Source organism: Sorghum bicolor, chromosome 3 (assembly GCF_000003195.3).
Source record: "Sorghum bicolor cultivar BTx623 chromosome 3, Sorghum_bicolor_NCBIv3, whole genome shotgun sequence".
Taxonomy (NCBI): Eukaryota; Viridiplantae; Streptophyta; class Magnoliopsida; order Poales; family Poaceae; genus Sorghum; species Sorghum bicolor.
This window is the reverse complement of record NC_012872.2, coordinates 59081130-59103085: the sequence shown is the minus strand read 5'-3', so window position 1 is coordinate 59103085 and position 21956 is coordinate 59081130. Positions and strand designations below refer to the sequence as shown.

General features: G+C 42.1%; 3 protein-coding genes across 4 annotated transcripts; 2 read left to right on the top strand and 1 right to left on the bottom strand.

Moving 5' to 3' along the window:
- Positions 5109-11962, top strand: LOC8055695 (callose synthase 12). 2 transcript variants are annotated; one of them, XM_021456059.1, is made up of 3 exons: positions 5109-10652; positions 11478-11532; positions 11608-11962. In XM_021456059.1, the coding sequence occupies exon 1, from the start codon at positions 5312-5314 to the stop codon at positions 10649-10651; it is 5340 nt and encodes a 1779-aa protein (XP_021311734.1). In that variant the 5' UTR covers positions 5109-5311; the 3' UTR covers position 10652; positions 11478-11532; positions 11608-11962. The 2 variants fall into 2 exon arrangements, with proteins under 2 accessions (XP_021311734.1, XP_021311732.1); XM_021456057.1 differs by having other exon boundaries at positions 5110-10652; positions 11454-11532.
- On the bottom strand, positions 14152-17652 carry LOC110433949 (protein DEHYDRATION-INDUCED 19 homolog 3-like). The gene is made up of 5 exons (XM_021457163.1): positions 17180-17652; positions 16856-17067; positions 15651-15728; positions 15277-15557; positions 14152-14623 (listed from the first exon to the last, which is right to left on the bottom strand). Exons 1-5 carry the CDS (start codon positions 17253-17255, stop codon positions 14515-14517), a joined length of 756 nt encoding a protein of 251 aa, XP_021312838.1. The 5' UTR covers positions 17256-17652; the 3' UTR covers positions 14152-14514.
- LOC110433969 (universal stress protein A-like protein) lies at positions 19379-21709 on the top strand. The gene is made up of 4 exons (XM_021457248.1): positions 19379-19857; positions 19952-20064; positions 20415-20533; positions 21261-21709. The coding sequence occupies exons 1-4, from the start codon at positions 19632-19634 to the stop codon at positions 21337-21339; spliced, it is 537 nt and encodes a 178-aa protein (XP_021312923.1). The 5' UTR covers positions 19379-19631; the 3' UTR covers positions 21340-21709.

The window sequence follows — 21956 nt, the reverse complement described above, 5'->3', positions numbered from 1 at the left end:
GACGTATGTATAGAGTATTAAATATAGATAAAAATAAAAACTAATTGTACAGTTTAGTTGAAATTGACGAGATGAATCTTTTGACCTTAGTTAGTTCATGATTGGATAATATTTATCAAATACAAACGAAAGTGTTACGGTGTCGATTTCATAAAAAATTTTGAACTAAACAAGGCCCCAGAGGACGGCTGGACTGACCTGCGATGCTTTCGCAAAAATTTTCAAGATTCCCCGTCACATCGAATCTTTGATCACATGCATGCAGCATTAAATAAAGATAAAAATAAAAACTAATTACACAGTTTATCTGAAATTTATGAGATGAATCTTTTGAGCCTAGTTACTCCGTGTTTGGACAATGTTTGTCAAATAAAAACGAAAGTGCTACAGTAACCAAAAACCCAAAATTTTGCCAACTAAACAAGGCCGAAGAAGCAGCAAGGGCGAGGACCAGGAACGTTTGTTCGAACCTTCCTCGCAGATGTATCATCCGTGATCCGTCGCTGCCGACGCTGGAGTGTGCCGCGGCCCCGGGACACCGCGCGCGCCTGCGGTGTGATGGTCGGCCGGGCCGGCTGGACTGCTGGAGCTGAAGCGCCGCTCCGAGGGTGTAACGGTCCGCTGACGTTGAACCTACTTTTCCCATTTTGTTTTTTGTAGCGGCGGCGGGCGCAACTGCAGATGGTGATGGTTTATTGCAAATGAGCCCCCCGGTCTTTTAAGTCTTATAAGGGTCCTTTGGAGCGCGTGGATTAGAAACCATATAAGATTTCAAACTTGGCTATTTCCACTTCCACAAAATCAAATCTATAGGTTTAAAATATAGTCAATCGCACTGCGAGTCAGCAACTTTAAACTAATATTTTATTTTTAGAATATAGACTTCTAACTGAAATGCTAGTTTTTTACATGTTTTGAGCTTAAATGTGCGAAAGTACTATATATTATAGCATTATACATTTATATATATAAGTATATATACATATTTACATAAAAGTGTACCAAAATAGTTGGATATTCCCGAGAATACTGGGGAATACCCCTAAATCCGCCCATGCTCTTCCGCCCTAAACAAAAAAGTGTAATTCTTACTTAATGAAAAGATAAATAATTCTAAGTTTAATTAAGTCTATATAAAAATCCTAATCCTAATATTTATAATATCAAATAAAAGTTATTACATTAGTTATGAAATATGTTTTAATAATAAATCTATTTGGAGACATAAGTGTTGATATTATTTTTTTAACAAATTTGGCCAAACTTAAGAAATTTTGACTCAAACCTAGAACTACATTCTTTTTAGGCCAAATAGAGTCAGCTCGTTTTCACGAGGAAAAGATGTGAGGAATAAGAAAAAAATTCTTCATTCCAGAAAGGGTCTTAAGAGCATTTCCACCACATTTCAAAGTCCTTCCCCCTGAAATCAATTAGGAAAACTTTCAAAAGCAACTTTAGATATAAGAGACCTTTGCTCCAACCAACTCATCTAGGGGGACAAATCTCTCCTTTCTTTAGGCGAGATGTGATAGATTAGGAGTTCACCTAAAGACTAAAGGGATAGAAGATGTAATAGCAAATCCGTTGTAGCTGACACAAAAAATATTGTCTTAGATGTCCATTGTGCATTTGAATTGTCTTCTCTTTATTTAAGTCAGGTACATGGTTTGTAGATGACTTTTTTTATGACGACCCACTATGTTGACCAAGATCACATGAGTATATCGAAGACAAGCAAACACATGAGAAACTTCGAGAGGATTTGGTCGAGCATGTTTGTGGGAATAACATAAATGATGCAAATCCATCCATACCTAGACACCTAGTTTGATTGCATGTGTTATGTACTTTGTTTTTCCTATGACATGGTGGATACTAAATTAGCTTTCATAATTCAAATTAAGGTGTTTAAATTTAACAAATTGGTTGTGGTTGAAATCTGAGCATTATAAAGGTTTATGGTTGGATAGTTGAGAAAATAGGGGATCTGCTAGAGATATTTTTCCTTTTGTATTATGGATTGGTGGATAAAAAGTGGTAAGGTCAACCTTGTGAGAAAAATAGTGGGGATATATTGATTTTGTTGTCATGCTTGTTCACAAGATCTATACCGAGGCATCTGACTAGTTATACAAATAAAGAATAACTAGTCCATTTATGTGAATAGACCATTTATTATTTACTTCTGTAGCATTTTTTATCGGTTCGGTGTTCAACACCAACAAATTCCTATGCTATGGTTGAAATGCGAAACTTGAACTCATCATCAATGCAAGGCTTGTTTTTAATTCATAGAAAAAAACGAGGACTTGAGAAGAACTATGAAATATGCCCAATTTCTTGTAGGGCGTGACTAATGGAGACATGTAGTAGTGATGGTTTCATTCAAAAATTAGGCCAGTCTTAATGGAGGTTTCATGCACATTAAATATGCTGATGTGGCGCTATATTAATGAAGAGAGAGATGATAAGAGTTTCATAGGAGTAGAGAGAGTTTCATCCCCATGAAACTTCTATGCACTGTTTCCAAAATATAGATGTGTTGGAAACTATGTCATGAAACTTCCATTGAGGATGGCCTTAGTATGTCCAAATAGAAATAGAAAAGTTGAAGCTACTGTCTATTCTAGCGTGGAGAGTGGTACGTACAAGCAACAATAGTATCCTCAGTCCAAAGTTCAAGCTACTCCCATTATACCCATAATTCTTGACGTTTAGGATATGATTATGATAACCAAAAAATAATTAATTAGGAGTTAATTTTTTATGTCTGTTTCTAATAAATATGTTTACGAGTGCTCTCTGTACAATAAAATAAACCAACTTAGCTGGCTAGTGCGCAGAGGCTAAGTTCGACCCCTGGTGGCCACTTCTTTTTTCGCGCAGAGGCAAAGAGGCACGTCTAGCATAACCCCACGCGACCAAAATGTCAAGCTTCGTGAAAACACTTGAGTTATCTAAAACGTCAACGTAGGAAGGGATACGTTGGTTGAGAGGTTTTTTAGGCTGTTCTAAGGACCATGTCTAATTAAGACCTGCAAAAGGTAAGCAATATTCTGACCAAACAACTTGCCTTGTGAAAGTATTTGTCTTAAATACCATGAACGTGACATCTTTACTCCATTGGTTCTGCCTTGACTAAACTTATTCAATGACCGGAGCAAATATATATTGCTCGATTTAGGGCATTCACAATGAAAGACTCTATCATAAAGTTCAAGACAATTAATTACATATTATTTATGGTATTTTGCTGATGTGACAACATATTTATTGAAGAAAGAGGTAGAAAAAATAAGATTCCAAGTCTTATTTAGACTCTAAAGGCACTCACAATGCAAGACTCTATCACAAAGTTCAAGATAATCAATTACATATTATTGATGATATTTTGTTGATGTGGCAACATATTTATTAAAAAAAGAGATAGAAAAATTAAGACTCCAAGTCTTATTTGGACTCTAAGGGCACTCACAATGCAGACTCTATCATAGAGTCTAAAGTTATTTATTACATCAAACAATGTGGACTTAGAGTCTAAATAAGACTTAGAGACTTATTTTTTCTATCTCTTTCTTCAATAAATATGCTGCCACATCAGCAAAATACCATAAATAATATGTAATTAATTGTCTTGGACTCTGTGATAGAGTCTTGTATTGTGAGTGCCCTAAGTCCATATTGTTCGAGATAATAAATAACTTTAGAGTCTATGATAGAGTTTGCATTGTGAGAGCACTCCAAATGCAGAAACTATTGTGGTTTTTATAGACATTAATTACAATGCCACCTAAGCATTTTACTGATGTGGCAATGTAGTTATTGAAGAGAGAGAGAGTAAAAATCATAGAAACTGGATCTAAGTTAGAAACCATGTCTACACAAAATCCAAGACATGAAGTGATATGATTGGCTAAGAATGGAGAGAGAATGAATGTGATTGGATATAAAAATATTCTATAGAAACTATCCATTGGGACCATAGTTTCTATTTATAGTGTCTATAGAAATTAATGGGTATAGAAACTATATGTAGTTTCTTGCATTAGGAGTGCCCTAAGTACACATTGTTCGAGGTAATAAATAACTTTAGACTTTATGATAAAGTCTGCATTGTGAGTGCTCTTATTCACGCCAAAGTGTTCAACACATCACTATTCATGCCATTTTTCATTTTTGTCAGAAACAATCTCACCATTCATTCATTCAACATTCCAACTTGCATGAAACTAGTTCGAAAAAAGTAAGACCTTGTTTAGTGTGGGGGATTTTGGTTACTTAACTATTCTAGCTCATTTTTAGCCAATGTGTTTGGAACTTTAGCTACTAAAGTGACTAAAATTTAGTTGGCTAAAATTTAGCAATGGAAACCAAACGGAGCCTAAATAGGCTTAAAAGATTCGTCTCGCAAACTATAGGTAAACTGTGTAATTAATTATTTTTATGTATATTTAATGCTTTATACATACGTCTAAAGATTCAATGTGATAGGAAATCTTGATTTATTTTTTGTCAAACTAAACAAGGCCTTAGTACTACCTAATTACTAACATAGCATGGAAATGGTAATATCCTTCTTTAATTTTTATTACCAAAAATAAACCCTCAAACCATTCCAAAACCGAGCACAAAACAAAGAGCTGGACCACATCCCCCGTTTCATCTCACCGGTTCGCTTCATGGAATTCCGGCTAATCACGCGAGGTCGCCCAGTTCGCGTCGCGTCTCACTCGCGTGGGAAACTCGGGCCTTGTTTAGTTTCGAAAAAATTTTGGATTTCGCTATTGTAGCATTTTCGTTTTTATTTGACAAATATTGTCTAATCGTGAACTAACTATGATCAAAATATTTGTCTCGCGATTTACAGACAAACTGTATAATTAGTTTTTATTTTCGTCTATATTTAATACTTCATGTATGTACCGTAAGATTCGATGTGACGAAGAATCTTGAAAATTTTTTAGATTTCGGATGAACTAAACAAGGCCTAGGAATCAACCCCACGCCGCCCACCCCCTAGGCCTAGGCGCCAGCCCGCCTCCGCCAGTCCGCCGGTCCGCCCCACAGGTCCCGCCCGCCCGCCCGGCACTCCATCCATCGTCCATCCCCTTCCCCACGACGGTCGCCCCGGGTTTCAATTTTCAAACCATCCCCAAACCCCACACCGACCCGTCCGGCCGTCTCCCTTCCAGCCTTCCTTGCAGAGAATCCAGCTCCACGCCTCCACCCCTTCCACCTCTCTAGCCGCCGCCGCCCCGCTCCCCAGATCTAGCCCAGCCCTAAACCCATCACACCCCACCCCAATGCCAGCATGACCACGCCGCGCGGCACCCAGCGACGCGCGGCCGCCCCGGCGGCGGCCGCGGGCGGCGAGCCCTACAACATCCTGCCCATCCACGACCTCCTCGCCGAGCACCCGTCGCTGCGGTTCCCCGAGGTGCGGGCGGCCGCGGCGGCGCTCCGGGCCGTGGGCGGCCTCCGCCCGCCGCCCTTCTCGCAGTGGCGCGCCGACCAGGACCTCATGGACTGGCTCGGCGCCTTCTTCGGCTTCCAGCGCGACAACGTCAGGAACCAGCGGGAGCACCTCGTGCTCCTCCTCGCCAACGCGCAGATGCGCCTCTCCTCCGCCGACTTCTCCGACACGCTCGAGCCCCGCATCGCGCGCCAAATCCGCAAGAAGCTGCTCCGCAACTACACCTCCTGGTGCGGCTTCCTCGGCCGCCGCCCCTCCGTCTACATCCCCGACGGCGACCCGCGCGCCGATCTGCTCTACACGGGCCTGCACCTGCTCGTCTGGGGCGAGGCCGCCAACCTCCGCTTCGTGCCCGAGTGCCTCTGCTACATCTACCACCACATGGCCGGCGAGCTGCACCGCATCCTCGAGGGCTTCATTGACAACGCCACGGGACGCCCCGCCAACCCCGCCGTGCACGGCGAGAACGCCTTCCTCACACGCGTCGTCACGCCCATCTACGACGTCATCAGCGCCGAGGCCAAGTCCAGCCGCGACGGCAAAGCGCCGCACGCCGCCTGGAGGAACTACGATGACATCAACGAGTACTTCTGGCGCCGTGACGTCTTCGACCGCCTCGGCTGGCCCATGGAGCAGTCGCGCCAGTTCTTCCGCACCCCGCCCGACCGCAGCCGCGTACGCAAGACGGGTTTCGTCGAGGTCCGCTCCTTCTGGAACATTTACCGGAGCTTCGACAGGCTCTGGGTGATGCTGGTTCTCTACCTGCAAGCTGCAGCGATCGTGGCGTGGGAGGGCGCCAAGTGGCCGTGGGATGATCTGCTCCCATCCGGGGGCTCAAAGTCCAAGGACACACAGGCGCGCGTGCTCTCCATTTTCATCACCTGGGCTGCGCTCCGGTTCCTCCAGTCCCTTCTGGACATTGGCACGCAGTTCCGCCGCGCATTCAGGGATGGTCGCATGCTTGCTCTGCGCATGGTGCTCAAGGCCATTGTTGCAGCCGCATGGGTCCTTGCGTTTGCTGTCCTATACAAGAGGATCTGGGACCAGAGGTCAAGCAATGGGCAGTGGTCTTCAGCAGCTGATTCACGAATCATGAGCTTCCTCTATGCAGCTGCAGCGTTTGTTATCCCTGAGGTCCTTGCTATTGTGCTCTTCATTGTGCCCTGGGTGCGAAACGCTTTGGAGAAGACAAACTGGAAGATCTGTTATGCCCTGACCTGGTGGTTCCAGAGCCGCAGCTTTGTTGGCCGAGGACTACGTGAGGGCACCATTGACAATGTCAAGTACTCCATCTTCTGGGTGCTTTTGCTTGCCGTGAAGTTTGCCTTCAGCTATTTTCTCCAAATCAGGCCACTTGTAAAACCCACAAAAGAGATATACAAGCTGAGTGGAATCCAGTATACATGGCATGAGTTCTTTGGACAGAGTAATCGTTTTGCGGTGTTTGTCCTCTGGTTGCCAGTGGTGTTGATCTACCTCATGGATATCCAGATTTGGTATGCTATCTTTTCTTCTCTGACGGGTGCATTTGTGGGGCTTTTTGCACATTTAGGGGAGATCAGGGACATGAAACAGCTGCGACTTCGGTTCCAGTTCTTTGCAAGTGCCATGTCATTCAACATCATGCCAGAGGAGCAGCAGGTGAATGAGAGCTTCTTGCCCAGCCGTCTTCGCAATTTCTGGCAGCGATTACAGCTTAGGTACGGTTTCAGCCGATCCTTTCGGAAGATTGAGTCAAATCAGGTGGAGGCACGACGGTTTGCACTCGTTTGGAATGAGATAATAAGCAAGTTCCGGGAGGAGGACATTGTTAGTGATCGTGAGGTTGAGCTTCTTGAGCTGCCGCCTGAGCTGTGGAATGTGCGTGTAATCCGTTGGCCTTGTTTCTTGCTCTGTAATGAGCTGTCCCTTGCACTTGGTCAGGCAAAAGAGGTTAGAGGACCTGATCGCAGGCTATGGAGGAAGATATGCAAGAATGATTATCGTCGTTGTGCTGTGATTGAGGTCTATGATAGTGCAAAACACTTGCTTCTTGAGATCATCAAGGAGGGGACTGAGGAGCATGGCATTGTTACACAATTATTCAGTGATTTTGATGGAGCCATGAAGATGGAGAAGTTCACTGTGGAGTATAAGATGACTGAGCTGCATAATATCCATACAAGGCTTGTAGCTCTATTGGGCCTCCTTCTCAAGCCCACCAAAGATGTTACCAACATAGTTAATGCCTTGCAGACTCTTTACGATGTTGTCGTTCGTGATTTCCAGGCTGAGAAGAGGAGCATGGAACAATTGAGAAATGATGGTCTTGCACAATCAAGGCCCACCAGTCTTCTCTTTGTGGATGCAGTTGTGCTTCCGGAAGAGGAGAATGCTACCTTCTATAAGCAAGTGAGGCGCATGCACACCATCCTGACCTCCAGGGACTCTATGATCAATGTCCCACAGAACCTTGAAGCTCGTCGGAGGATTGCCTTTTTCAGCAATTCATTGTTTATGAACATACCAAGGGCAACCCAGGTTGAGAAGATGATGGCTTTCAGTGTCTTGACACCTTATTATAGGGAGGAGGTGTTGTACAGCAAGGACCAACTCTATAAAGAGAATGAAGACGGCATCTCAATATTATACTATCTAAAACAGATTTACCCAGATGAGTGGGAGTACTTTGTAGAGCGAATGAAACGTGAGGGGATGTCTGATATTAACGAGCTGTACAGTGAGAAGGAAAGGCTAAGAGATCTTCGGCACTGGGTCTCATACAGGGGCCAGACATTATCACGTACAGTGAGGGGAATGATGTACTATTATGAAGCTCTCAAAATGCTGACATTTCTGGATTCTGCCTCTGAACATGACTTAAAGACTGGATCAAGGGAGTTAGCTACTATGGGTTCCTCAAGAATTGGATCCTCAAGGCATGATGGGGTTGCTGGTGGGTCAGGGTATTACAGCAGGGCATCTTCCTCTCGTGCATTGAGCAGAGCAAGCAGTAGTGTGAGCTCCTTATTTAAAGGAAGCGAGTATGGGACTGTCCTCATGAAATACACATATGTAGTTGCATGCCAGGTATATGGAGATCAGAAAGCTAAGAATGACCCCAACGCTTTTGAAATATTGGAACTAATGAAAAATTATGAAGCATTACGTGTTGCCTATGTTGACGAAAGGCAGATCAATGGCAACGAAAAAGAGTACTTCTCTGTTCTTGTGAAGTATGATCAGCAATTGCAGAGGGAGGTTGAAATCTATCGGGTTAAGTTGCCTGGAGAGTTGAAGGTTGGCGAAGGAAAGCCAGAAAATCAGAATCATGCACTCATCTTCACGAGGGGTGATGCAGTTCAAACGATTGATATGAACCAAGACAACTACTTTGAAGAAGCTCTAAAGATGAGAAACCTGCTAGAAGAGTTCAATCGTTATTATGGAATACGCAAGCCTAAAATTCTTGGGGTTCGTGAACATGTCTTCACGGGTTCAGTTTCTTCTCTTGCTTGGTTCATGTCTGCCCAGGAGACAAGTTTTGTCACTCTGGGGCAGCGTGTTCTGGCTGATCCACTTAAAGTCAGAATGCATTATGGCCACCCAGATGTTTTTGATCGTCTTTGGTTTTTGGGACGAGGTGGTATCAGTAAAGCATCAAAAACAATCAACATTAGTGAGGATATATTTGCTGGTTTCAACTGTACCCTCCGTGGCGGTAATGTTACACACCATGAGTATATCCAGGTTGGTAAAGGTAGAGATGTGGGGCTCAACCAGGTCTCAATGTTTGAAGCCAAGGTTGCTAGTGGCAATGGTGAACAAACTTTGAGCCGAGATGTTTACAGGCTGGGCCACCGATTGGATTTCTTCCGGATGCTCTCTTTCTTCTATACAACTGTTGGATTCTATTTCAATACAATGATGGTTGTGCTAACTGTCTATGCATTTGTATGGGGGCGCTTTTACCTTGCACTCAGTGGGCTTGAGGACTATATCAGCAAGAACACTTCCTCTTCTAATAATGCAGCCCTGGGAGCTGTCCTCAATCAGCAGTTTGTCATACAGCTAGGCCTGTTCACAGCTTTACCCATGATTATTGAAAACTCACTTGAGCATGGGTTCCTCACTGCTGCGTGGGATTTCATGAAAATGCAGCTACAGTTTGCATCTGTTTTCTACACATTCTCCATGGGGACAAAGACACACTATTATGGGAGGACGATCCTTCACGGAGGAGCGAAGTATCGGGCCACTGGCAGAGGCTTTGTTGTAGAGCACAAGAAGTTTGCTGAAAACTATAGGCTCTATGCTCGCAGCCATTTCATCAAAGCTATAGAACTTGGTGTGATATTAACTCTGTATGCATCTTATGGCAGCGCATCTGGGAATACACTGGTGTATATTCTGCTGACACTTTCAAGTTGGTTTCTTGTGTCGTCATGGATTCTTGCTCCCTTCATTTTTAATCCCTCTGGTTTTGACTGGCTGAAGAATTTTAATGACTTTGAGGATTTTCTAAACTGGATCTGGTTCAGAGGTGGGATCTCAGTTAAGTCAGATCAAAGCTGGGAGACGTGGTGGGAGGATGAAACTGGTCATCTCCGGACGACGGGTCTATGGGGCTGCATCTTGGAAATCATATTAGACCTTCGATTTTTCTTCTTTCAGTATGCAATTGTTTATCGGCTTCACATTGCTGGTCAGAGTAGAAGCATCCTTGTCTATCTTCTTTCATGGGCATGCATCCTCCTAGCTTTTGTGGCTCTTGTGACAGTGGCATACTTTCGAGATAGATATTCAGCAAAGAAGCACATACGGTATCGACTTGTCCAGGCAATCATTGTTGGGAGCACAGTGGCTGCTATTGTTGTGCTGTTAGAATTCACAAAGTTTCAGTTTGTTGATACTTTTACTAGTCTTTTGGCTTTTCTGCCAACTGGCTGGGGAATCGTATCTATTGCTCTCGTATTCAAGCCATATTTGAGGAGATCTGAGATGGTCTGGAAAACTGTGGTTACTGTGGCACGTTTGTATGACATATTGTTTGGAGTAATTGTTATGGCACCTGTGGCTGTCTTATCATGGTTGCCTGGGCTTCAGGAAATGCAAACAAGGATCCTGTTCAATGAAGCTTTCAGCAGGGGACTTCACATTTCCCAAATCATTACTGGCAAAAAGGCACACACATTTTGAGGTATGTTATGGATGCATTAAACTTGTATTTTCTCTTTGCTATTGAGTATTGACAACAGTGTCTATAAACAATGCATTTAAGAGCACTAGATATGACTGCATATTGGCTGGAACGAATATGATTGGAAACCGACATTTCTAGAAACAAGATTTCCACTTTTATTGAAATCAAAGACAGAATCCTATGCTTCTATGATTGTCGCACCCTGTTCCCATGTATTGGCTGGCTACGGCAATCTCAGTACTTCTGCATTTGCCAATTATCTTTTTTTTTAATGAAAGAACTGTGTGGGAGATCTCCACAGCAAAGTCATTACTTAAAAAAACAAAGGAGGCACAAAAAGTACATCGTACAAAGCCTGTTGTCATCTTTTAGTGCGTTGAAATGTTGTCACCTGGTTTCTGATGACATCCTCTTGCCTCTGATTAGATTTGTGTTTGTCTGTTTGATATTTCAGTAACAATTTGGGACCACTTTGTATATGATTGAAAATATGCATTGTTTTCCTTATTTTATTCAATCGTTCAATCTTGTTCCTCGGGAATGCTAGCTTTTGCATTAAATCTTATGCTTTTGAAGATTGTGCAAATTTTTTTGGAGGCTAGAATGCAATCATGTTGTGGAGGTTTTCGAGTCATTACTATGATAAAATGCCAATTTGTCCCTCCCCGCTTAGTCCTGTCTCCCTTTTGTACAGTTATATTTGCATGTGCTACTATTTGTATTCAATGTTGAAAATAGGATGATCTTGCACACTGAACTGCAGATTAAGAGAGTTTGCACTTGCTTTATGACTTGCAGCTAAATACACATTCCAACTGACAGATTCTCAAAGTGAGCTGCTTCGTTATTCTGGAGGAGGCTGTCTCCGTGGCTTAAGGTACATTCACTGTGGGTTGTCAATTAAATTCATTTATTGTTCAAACAGATAGCTAAAATCAAGATTGCTGTGCAGGTTTATACAAGCTTTATGGCGTAGAGTAGATGCTAGCTCTTCCCTGTACAGGCAATCTATTTATCACCAATTCTTCTTAACTTGATGTACACTCAGAATTTTCATGGTAGAGATGATAGTCAGTCTAATGAGATGTCGATTCGGTCCCGTATTCATTTTGATAGCCTTTAGATTTCTAGTCAAGGCTGTACAAAACTTCATCATGAGTGCTACTTATACCGTGGTTTCTTCCCTACTCTTTTGCTGTGAAGGGAATGCTATTTCTGCTTACCTGCACATATCTCAGCGTTGTGGGGAGGAGTAATTCTGTACGTCTAAGCTACTGCCGGAAATGCTATCTTGCCTGATCCATACATGTGCGCTGTTGGGCTGAATCTAACCTGTCTTGTGCATGTTTACACACGAGATGCTGACATGATGTGCCTCGTCTTCGTCTCGTGCTTTATACAACAAATAGACATGCCATGTTTGATTTCTGGATGGATACCGTGGGTATTCAGGGTTACCGGAAAAAATCAGTTCGCATTTCCATTTTTTTTTTGAGGAAAATAGTATCTGAAATTATTTTGTGGTTGGGTTCGGGCATTCTTTTACCACATGACTTTAGTAAAACTACAAAAAAAAATCCAGATGAGGTAGAACTATAATTTTAAGTTTAAGCAATAAAAAAAGCTCTTAGTGGTATTTTAGAACAAAACACATGAACAATTATATGGATCAATAGGTCGCAATTACATGATAATTGATATTCTCGGATATTTCATGTAATTGAGGGCATTTCAGGGTTGGGTTCAGGTAATTTTGGTTTGGATTTCGGATACCGGGCTTTATGTCCGCTCTTAATATTGCAGTACATAGGCCAAAGATATTTCGGATATCAAAACCGTTGTACCAAACACAATAAAGGCCTTTAGTTTCAAAAAAATTTGCAAAAAACTTTAGATTCTTCGTCACATCGAATCTTACGGCGCATGCATGAAACATTTAATATAGATAAAAATAATAAATAATTACACAGTTTGACTCTAATTTGTGAGACAAATCTTTTGAGTCTAGTTAGTTTATGATTGAACAATATTTATATCAAATATAAACAAAAGTGCTACAGTGTCTATTTTTTAAAAAAATTGGAACCAAACAAGGCCAAAATCAAAATAAGGTTACGACACATGCTCCTCCCGCCCTATCTATTATTAAAAGAAATACTTTTAATGGGGTGGAAGGAGTAGGTGTTCCAAATTACAAGCCATCAAATATTCTTTGATAAGTCAAAGCATATTAAATTTCTCTAAAATTATAGTGAGAATTATTATATTTATGGTACGACATAAGTACACTTTAAAAATATAGTTAATGAAGAATCTAATGATACTTATATTTGGTATCATAATTGTTGTTATTTTATTATATAAATTTAGTTAAACTTTGAGATGCTTTGACACTCTAAAAAAATTAAAATGAGGGGATATTATTCTTATCTTTTGAGAAGTTAAATATTTTCAACTTTGAACAAATATATATAAGAAAATATTAATATTTATAATATATAATTAATATCATTAGATGAAAATATAAATAATGAAGAATCAAATAATACTTATATTTGTATCGTAAATGTCATTATACCATAAATGTTATTATTTTTATTAAATAAATTTAGTTAAACTTGAGATTTCAAGAAAGTTAAAATGACCTAAATTTAAGACGAAGAGAGTATTATTCTTACCTTTTGAGAAGTCAAATATTTTCAACTTTGACCAAATATGTATAAGAAAATCTTAATATTTATAATATAGATGAAAATTGTTTAATATAACTTTCATAATAAATTTATTTAGAGATATGGATTATATTTTTTTATAAACCTAGTTGAAGTTAAAATAATTTGACCGACAGGCACGTTATGGAGTAAGGCGTTGCGATTAGCAGTAGCGACTTCACTGTTTTCACGCTGGAAACAGTTCACCTTCACCTGGACGAGCATGGTTCTGCCTTCACGAAAGCAGCATTTTCGAGTCTTCGTTCTACACGTCTACTTCTACGACGACAGCCGAAGTACTGGAGCTGCCTTCTTGATCTACGGTCAATGCTCGCCGGCCGGGTCAGCCAACGTGAACTTCCACAGCAGCTTGTCCACACAAGTTACAACCTCGGTCCAACCGCATCATTCGTGTCTCCATTATGCACAGCATAGCTGAGAATACTGAGGCGGTCTACAATAGGAATGAAAATGAATCGGATACAGACGGATATTACTGATATTATATTTATTTTCATATTTCTGGTCGTATTCGAAATATCATATTTATTTTCATATTTCTGATCGGATTCGAATTCGAATACGGATGATGTTAATCATGTCAGATAAGATACGATTAGATATCGACATCATAAATAATTTAAGTATTCGGATACAGATACGGTATCGGATATTGAATATTCGGACTCAGATACGGACAGATCTAAACCTCTCTAAACGAATTCGATCTCGAATACAATCGAAAAATATCCGTATCATTTTCATCCCTACTACAACAAAAAAGATTTGCACTTTGGCAACTGCTCTCGAACAAGTGTCTTTCTTGCATTGTGTAAGTAGATGTTACAGCTATTATGTATGTCGGTACAAACACAATGTACCAGTGAGTTACAGATAAGAATTGCTGGCTGATAAATTGATAAAAACAAAGGTACAACAACAGCTAGCTTAAATCAAAGCTGTATCATGGTAGAATCAACTGCGCAATTCACTGAAACAAAGATGAACGCGGCTAAGTTTCCTGAGGCGAATTTCCTGCCATCAGAGTTAGATGCACCAAACCGGGTTGAGCACTATCTGACTATGTGGACCAGGCAGGAGTAAGTGCCGATCTAGCAAGTGCAAGAACCTAGGGCTGTTTTGAACAATCAATCTCCGAATAGAGTAGACAGCACTAGGCCTTGCACAAAGGTTGCTCTGTCGGTAGCTTGTTTCCGCTTTTGCTCCCTTTCCTCGCTTGTCAGAGATGAATCAATACTGCCATCGAAAAGGAAACAGAAGTTGAAGTTCCTGTATCTCATACATAAGGAAGTGTGCCCTTGAAACTTGTAAGCACTAAAGCACATTGCTTGACAGCATACGTAAATGAGAAGTAAAAAAAAAACATCTATGAAGTGAAATCCTTTGTCTAAAATGCCATGAATGTGCAGTGGCGAATCTGGACTACATGATTATCGGAGTCATGTCTATAAATAGGTGAGGTCATATTACTCATTAGGAACTTTTAGTACTATATGCGCTAATTTTTCATTGAAATTATCAAACCCATCGGGGTCGACGGACCCCGATGACAAGCTGTAGCTCTGCCCCCCTGTGAACGTGAATCCTTTAACAGTAAAGCGAATTATCTGTGCTTTAACAGTAAATCAGTTTTCATTGAAGTTTGTTGGTTGTGGAAGTGTGAACTATCATAGTGCAATTCCAAACCTCAGGCAACAGCATATATCAAGAAACCAATGTATGCAAGGTAATTGAATAGTAGAAAGGAGAACAGAAGATGCAATAGGTTCATAATGAGATTGTTTTCAGCAGACATGCAAGAAATTAATAAAATAGCTTCAAATTTGGAAAACAATTGTAAAAATAGCCCATAAAGAATCTAGCAAACTTATAACAGGAGTAATATATACCTTGATTCCCAAGGCTGAACTGGTATCTCCTTACGTATTGAGGCACCATCTGGAATAGAAGATGCTGATTTTGATGGTTCTGGTGCATCTGATGTTGAGAAGTTCAGGCCAAAAGATGAAAGAAGAGGATCACTGGAAATGTTTGTGGCCACTGCATTATTTGTTCTGTGGCCATGAACACCCCCTAGAAGAGCATGTAAATGAGTACCACGCAGATCTCGGCTCAATAAAGAAATCGCATCTCTCTCAGGAATAATAAATCTGCGAGACCTGTGACCATTCTGTAGTAGAAAATAAAAATGGGGTGTCAGAAGGCTTCGAAATTTTATTTAGAATGTTATTGCAGAGAGAGGGAGGAAGGCAGAGGGGTGAACCTTGAACAAGTAACCATGTTGCATGGTGATATGGTTAAGCATATCTCTTGTAATCCTTTGGGAGCAAATGGGGCAGGGCTGAAATGAGAGGAAAATATGAAAATGAGAACACTACCTCTGCTAGCAATCTAACAGTACAGCATAAACAGAAGCAGTATGAGGTGCTCATTTTGAATGACTTGTCATAGAGGCGATTTGATAAAGAAGGGTTATTCTGGACCACCTAGGATGACTTAAACTAAGGTGGCACTATCCTTGCTACAAGAAGGTGACTTTTTTAAGATTATTACATAACGAGCCAAATGTAGTAATTGAATCCATTATCCCAACTATCGCCTCTCAAACCAATGGAATCAGGTCACACATTTAAACAGAAGAAACTTCTCCCATAAGTTTTATAGCATCTCTTGACACCTTTTCATCTATCGTCAAATAATGCAAATCATCCAAAACTTTCTCAAGCACTCATGTAACAACCAAGTTTCTTAGAGAATTTGATCACAGTGCACATGTTTACCCTGGCTCATGGGGGATCTTAGAGTTATATGTTCTAAGGTAAATACGCCAACAACACAAATCAAAATTAAGAGACTCAGGAGAGAATCGTTTGCTCCAGATGACAAAGTGGTCACACACTGATTTATAACACCACAGGGTGAGGGACGATAGTCACAAACAAAACAGCGCCATCTTGCGCATTCCAAAGGTGCCAGAGGATGGTGATGAGGACAGCCCACAGGTCTTGGCTGAGCGGAGAGGAATCGTGTTGTCATTAAACCAATAGTCTGAAGCACACAAATAAACTTAAACTCGGACTAAGCTACATTCTTTCCTCTCAAGCCCAACTTGAACACCCTATTTGTCACTAAGCCACAATTTCTAGCCCAAAGTGCTCTTCTTTGCATGAAGCTACGAAGCCATAAGCTTCAGTTCAGTAATTGACTGAACCTTGGCTCTCCTAAAATTGCATCTGCCAACTAGACACAGCACACGGATAGTCAAAATCCTCTGAAAAGTTTACTATACCACAAAAACGAGAGCACATGAGCTGATTCATCAGGTCAACGCCTGAAGCAGTAAGCCACAACGTTTCCTCCAGCTCCAATCGGAGGAAGAAGCAAGAGCATCACGTCTCAGGTTCACAATCCACTATCAGACTATCTATAGTAAGAGTCCTGCAGCAAGAAGCAAGCTGACTGACTCACCGCGGCGTGGGGCTCGTAGGGGTGGTCCTCCTCGAGGTGGACGCAGAGGGACGCGACGTCATGGTCCTCGTAGCAGTAGGGGCAGGCAACCTCCGGCCACGTCGCGTCCCCGAGCTCCAGCGCCATCTCCATCTCCATCTCCATCTCCATGTCGCCGTCGTCCTCCATCTCCATCTCCATCTCCACCTCCTCCGTCCCCATCCCGGGCACATCTGCAACCAACCCACCAACAAAGAACCCGCAAATCAGTACCAGGACGGATCGCCTCGCGTGATGTTACCGAGTGAAGGGAGAAGCAGGAAAAAAAGGCGGGGACGTCCTCACCGTCGACGTGGCCGAGCTGCGCCGCGTAGTAGCGCTTGGCGGCGGCCAGGCGCGAGATCCAGTGCTCCGAGTCCATGTCCCGATTTGGTTCCTCCCTACCCTCGCTCGGGCTCCTTCACGTGTCAGGTGCCTTCTCACAAGCAGGCTGCCGCCTCCCCGTCCCACTCCTTCTTGAGCTGTCTCCAAGCTCGTTGCCTCGTTCTCCCCTTCCTGCTCGGCTCCGACAGCAGCAGCAGCGGCACGGCAGCGGCACCAACAACCGGAGACGATTTTGACCCCGCGCGTGTCCCGACTCCCGACTTCGTCCTCCCGGGAAAGAAAATTTTTTTCCTCGCGTAGTTCGCCGGCCTCTCCCCTGCCTTTGTTGTTTCTTTGGCTCTCGGTACGGGGAGGATTTTGCTAGGACGGAGAAAGAGGAGACGGCGAGGAAGCTTCTTATTATCGGCAGGAGAGAGAGAGAGAGAGAGAGAGAGAGGGGCAAAGGGGGGGAAGGAAGCGGGTGAGAAATGGAGGCGCCGTGTGCCTTTTCGACGTACTGGTCGACGTCCGAGTCAGCGCGTGGGCGTGGCACCAACGACAACGACCTCCCACTCTCCGCTGGTTGCTACCCACTTGCCGCTGGAGAGCGGATGACGGGTGGGGCGCCCCGTGTGGCGGACGGACGCGGGGGCGGGCGTGTTTGGACGACAGGGGCCGGCGGCCCGGCGCCGTGCACCCGTGGGCCGTGTTTTTTTGGCAGGGAAAGAAAGAGAGAACCGCGGCGTCCGCTGGAAACCGCGTGGGGGCGAATGGCTGGATATAGGCGTGTGTGCGCGTGCGGATTGGGGATGCCACTGGGGGGGGGGCATCTCCTATTTTTTGCAGGGATTTTAGGCCTTATCCAGTTCTAATTTTTTTGTTTGTAAAATAAATACTATAGCATCTTTCTTTGTATTTGATAAATATTATTTAATCGTAGACTAATTAGATTTAAATGATCCGTCTTGTAAATTATAGATAAATTGTACAATTAATTTTTTTAATATATATTTAATACTTTATGTGTTGCAGAATTCTATGTGACAAAAAATTGAAAAATTTTGCAATTTTTTTAACTAAACAAGGCCTTAGTCGAATGCATTCATATTCGTCTGGATCTATATTTGTTCATTCCATACGTGAATCTGGGCAAACTTAATTTAATTTTCAACGCAATCCACTTTAAGGATCTATTCGGCTCCGCTGCTGCTACAATTGCATCAATTTATCTACCTCAGCAAAGTACTCTCTTTGTTTTAGAATATGTGCTGATCTGGCACAACGAGGAGTCAACAAATTTTAAATTTAACTAAATTTATAGAAAATAATATTAACATTTGAATCTCTAAATAGGTTAAGTATGAAAATATATCACGTGATTAATCAATGATATTCCTTTTGATATATATATATATATATATATATATAGTTAAAATTAAAAGAATTTGACTTCTCAAAATATGAGGTGTACATTTATTTTAGGATGTAGTGTGCATTTATTTTAGGACGTAGGGATATTTGAAGATCTGAAAAAAGACACAAAAGTAGTTGTTGGAAAAAATATTAATAGTATTATTACTTGAGTAAAGTATCACACGTCGAACAAATAAATGCACAATTTCTGCACACTCAAAAATATTTACTATATATGTACTCTATTGACCGTCTCCAACAACCATAACTTAAAATATAAGATTCATTTATCCTTTGGATTGTGCTACTGTTAAAAGGTTTAATACCTATTTTTTGTCTTCTCTATCAATAAGACGAGACAACTCTTTCTATAAATAGGTCTTAAAGAGAAAGAATACTCAAATTTGGTATATAGGTATTCTGTTTGTATAGGTATTATTTTGGAGAAATTTTGGTTCCTTGTTTCTTGTTTTGGAGAGCATCTGGAACCGATTAAGGTGCCGTTCGTTTCAAGGGAAATGGAGAACAGGAAATATTCCAGCCGGAAACACAATTATATTTTGTATAGGCCACCTACCTCTGGATTTATTCCTGGCCATTCCTGGCCCGGAACGACAGTAAACGAACGAGGCCTAAGTGGTTTTTTTTTTTTTGACGAAATTGCTGCAGCGAACAGAGCCGGTTCGCTTGGAGCGAAGCTAAGAACCGCCGCCGTATTGGATTTGCCTATCGTGGATCCACGAGCATTGCTCTCCGCTCGCCTCGTAGACATGTGGCTGACTTCGCCAACTTGGCCTGTGCATCTGGCAAGTTCCAGAAGCCACGCCACCGATCGTGAGTGTCTGATTATCCATCAATCGAGCATACTGGCATTATCCATCCAGCTACCCATAAAAGGCGACCTGAGAGCCGAGAGAAGCCAGATCGAGCGAGCGTTTTCTCTTCTGGCAGATCGAACTTGTACCAACAGCTAAATCACTACTAGCAGCGGCGGACTGCAGGAGTGGACGAACGGACGACGATGGCTGCGCCAGCGCCGCATCAGGGGCAGGGGCAGCAGGGCGACCACCACCAGCCGAAGCTGCAGAAGGTGATGGTGGCGGTGGACGAGAGCGAGTGCAGCGGCCACGCGCTGGAGTGGGTGCTGCGGAACCTGGCGCCCACGCTGGCGCCGCCGCTGCTGGTGCTCACCGTGCAGCCGCACTTCCCCCTCGGCTATGTCTCCGCCGCGGCCTTTGGCGCACCTCGTACGTACTGCTCGATGTCGATCTCATCTAGTATTTCCTTGCTCACTCCACATCTCGATGTCGGTTGAGTGGGATGCTTCGTTCGATTTGTTAGTGGGCACCGTTCCTCCGGTAGCTCCGGAGCTCATCAAGTCGATGCAGGAGCAGCAGAGGCAGCTCACGCAGGCGCTCCTCGACAAGGTCGTGGCCATCTGCGCTGAGCATGGGGTATGTGCACCGCAGATCCGGTTTCCTTTTCCAGAGCCATAGAGAGATTCAGGTTGCAACTTCTAACAACTTTATCCGACTTCATTAAAAAAAACCAACTTTACCTGAACATTATCCACTGGCTCTGTAACATGTACAAAGAGAAAGACTGGTATGGATTGAGGCATTGAGCAGAGTTTGTTTACCTTATTCCAGACTGCAGTAGTGTGTGTTCTGTACATATTCAGTATTGCCATTTCGTTGCAACGATCTGCCATTACCTTCATCCTTCTGTTTGAATTGCAGGTGGTTGTAGCTAGCATTACCATTGCCATTACCACTATACTACCCCTGTTTGAATTGCATTGCAGGTTGCTGTAGAGACAATTGTTGAGGTAGGAGATGCAAAAGAGATGATATGTGAGGCAGCTGAGATGAAAAATGTTGATCTGCTGGTTCTTGGAAGCCACAGTCGTGGGCCAATACAAAGGTATATATAGTTTAGTATCTTGAATCTCGTTGTTATGTTTATGTGTCTATTTTCCGAGTTGCCAGCACAAAGTAATTGGTAGTTGTATTTATGTGTCTAATTTCTGAAAAAGGCTGAGCCACATTCCAGTTCTGGCTTACTGACCAGGAAGCCTTGTTTAGCCTATATTCCAGCTCTCGCTTAATGAGTACTCCCTCCATCCAAGAATCTTGGAGAGTCAAAATATTTTCACGTTTGACCAAAATTATATAGAGTGAAATACTAAGATTTGTAACGTAATGTGAGTATACTATGAAAATATAATTAAGAAAGAATCTAATGATATTTAGTTGGTATCATAATAATTATTATTTTATCATATAAATTTGGTCAAACTTTGAAAAGTTTGACTCTCCAAGATTCTTGGAATGACTTAGATGGAGGGAGTAGTTAGGACATTTCTTCGATTTGACTACTACATACTGACAGTGGCAAGTTTTTTTTTCTCCACATTCCAAAATTGTTCTTTCTTTAAGTTCACTCGAGCATTATATTGGGGGGCAGTTAACACAACCTATTTCTGGCAAGTTCTGCTTTGAGCAACGACCAAAGAGACCCAATATAACTTGAAGAAAATATTGTGTTCCATGGATTGGCTTCCTGTTATGTGGCGCAAGGCACCCAACAAGAATAATCCTGAGCACTTTATCATCCGTTTTCTGACCACTACCCTTTATCGTCGCTGCAGGTTGTTTCTTGGGAGCGTCAGTAACTACTGCGTACACCATTCAAAGCGTCCAGTTCTTGTTGTGAAGAACCAAGGCTGAAGGTTCCTGTTCCTGAACAAATCAACTCCCTGGTCGTCCTAATTATGTTCGGGGTATTTATCAACAAATATGTAAGAAGTATTACTTTAGCCAAACACATTGGCAAATAAAATAGCTTGCTTCTGGGAGGGCCGAGGATGGCAAAGGAGGGGTTCCTTTTTTTTCCTTGTCAGTTTGTCTTGCTTCCGGACTGGCATATATACGTTATGGTCTCGCAGGGTTGTAAATAAGAACTAGTATGAACTTTGTGCGTGTTTATGCTTGATGTCAGTTATTCTGTTATGGCCTGGCTGCTCATAAACATCTTTGGGGTACTCTCAAAATATATTCATTTTCCATTGATATCCAAAAAGTGAACACCGTTTGTACATTTGTACTCGTCTCAAAAAGACTGTTGTTGTTGATTTTCAGACATCTTATTTGACCATCCGTCTTATTATAATTTTTTATATAAATATCATCTATTTTGATATGACTTATTTGATTATTAAAGGTACTTTGATAATGATTTATCTATTTTATAATTTGTATAAAAATTTTGAATAAGATGAGCGGTCAAATATGATTGGCTAGAGGGAGTATACTGCAAGGGTGTGTTCGGTTAGTCTTCAACCCTA

What these genes read in the sequence shown, in the direction of transcription:
- LOC110433949 (XM_021457163.1), bottom strand. Translation starts at nt 17,255, where the DNA reads ATGGACTCGGAGCACTGGATCTCGCGCCTGGCCGCCGCCAAGCGCTAC. An exon ending in GCAGCTCGGCCACGTCGACG is followed by an intron (nt 17,068 to 17,179) that starts GTGAGGACGTCC and finishes GGTTGGTTGCAG; the next exon opens with ATGTGCCCGGGATGGGGACG. An exon ending in GTTCAGCCTTGGGAATCAAG is followed by an intron (nt 14,624 to 15,276) that starts GTATATATTACT and finishes TTTCGATGGCAG; the next exon opens with TATTGATTCATCTCTGACAA.
- LOC110433969 (XM_021457248.1), top strand. Translation starts at nt 19,632, where the DNA reads ATGGCTGCGCCAGCGCCGCATCAGGGGCAGGGGCAGCAGGGCGACCAC. An exon ending in CGCGGCCTTTGGCGCACCTC is followed by an intron (nt 19,858 to 19,951) that starts GTACGTACTGCT and finishes TCGATTTGTTAG; the next exon opens with TGGGCACCGTTCCTCCGGTA. An exon ending in CCATCTGCGCTGAGCATGGG is followed by an intron (nt 20,065 to 20,414) that starts GTATGTGCACCG and finishes ATTGCATTGCAG; the next exon opens with GTTGCTGTAGAGACAATTGT.
- LOC8055695 (XM_021456059.1), top strand. Translation starts at nt 5,312, where the DNA reads ATGACCACGCCGCGCGGCACCCAGCGACGCGCGGCCGCCCCGGCGGCG.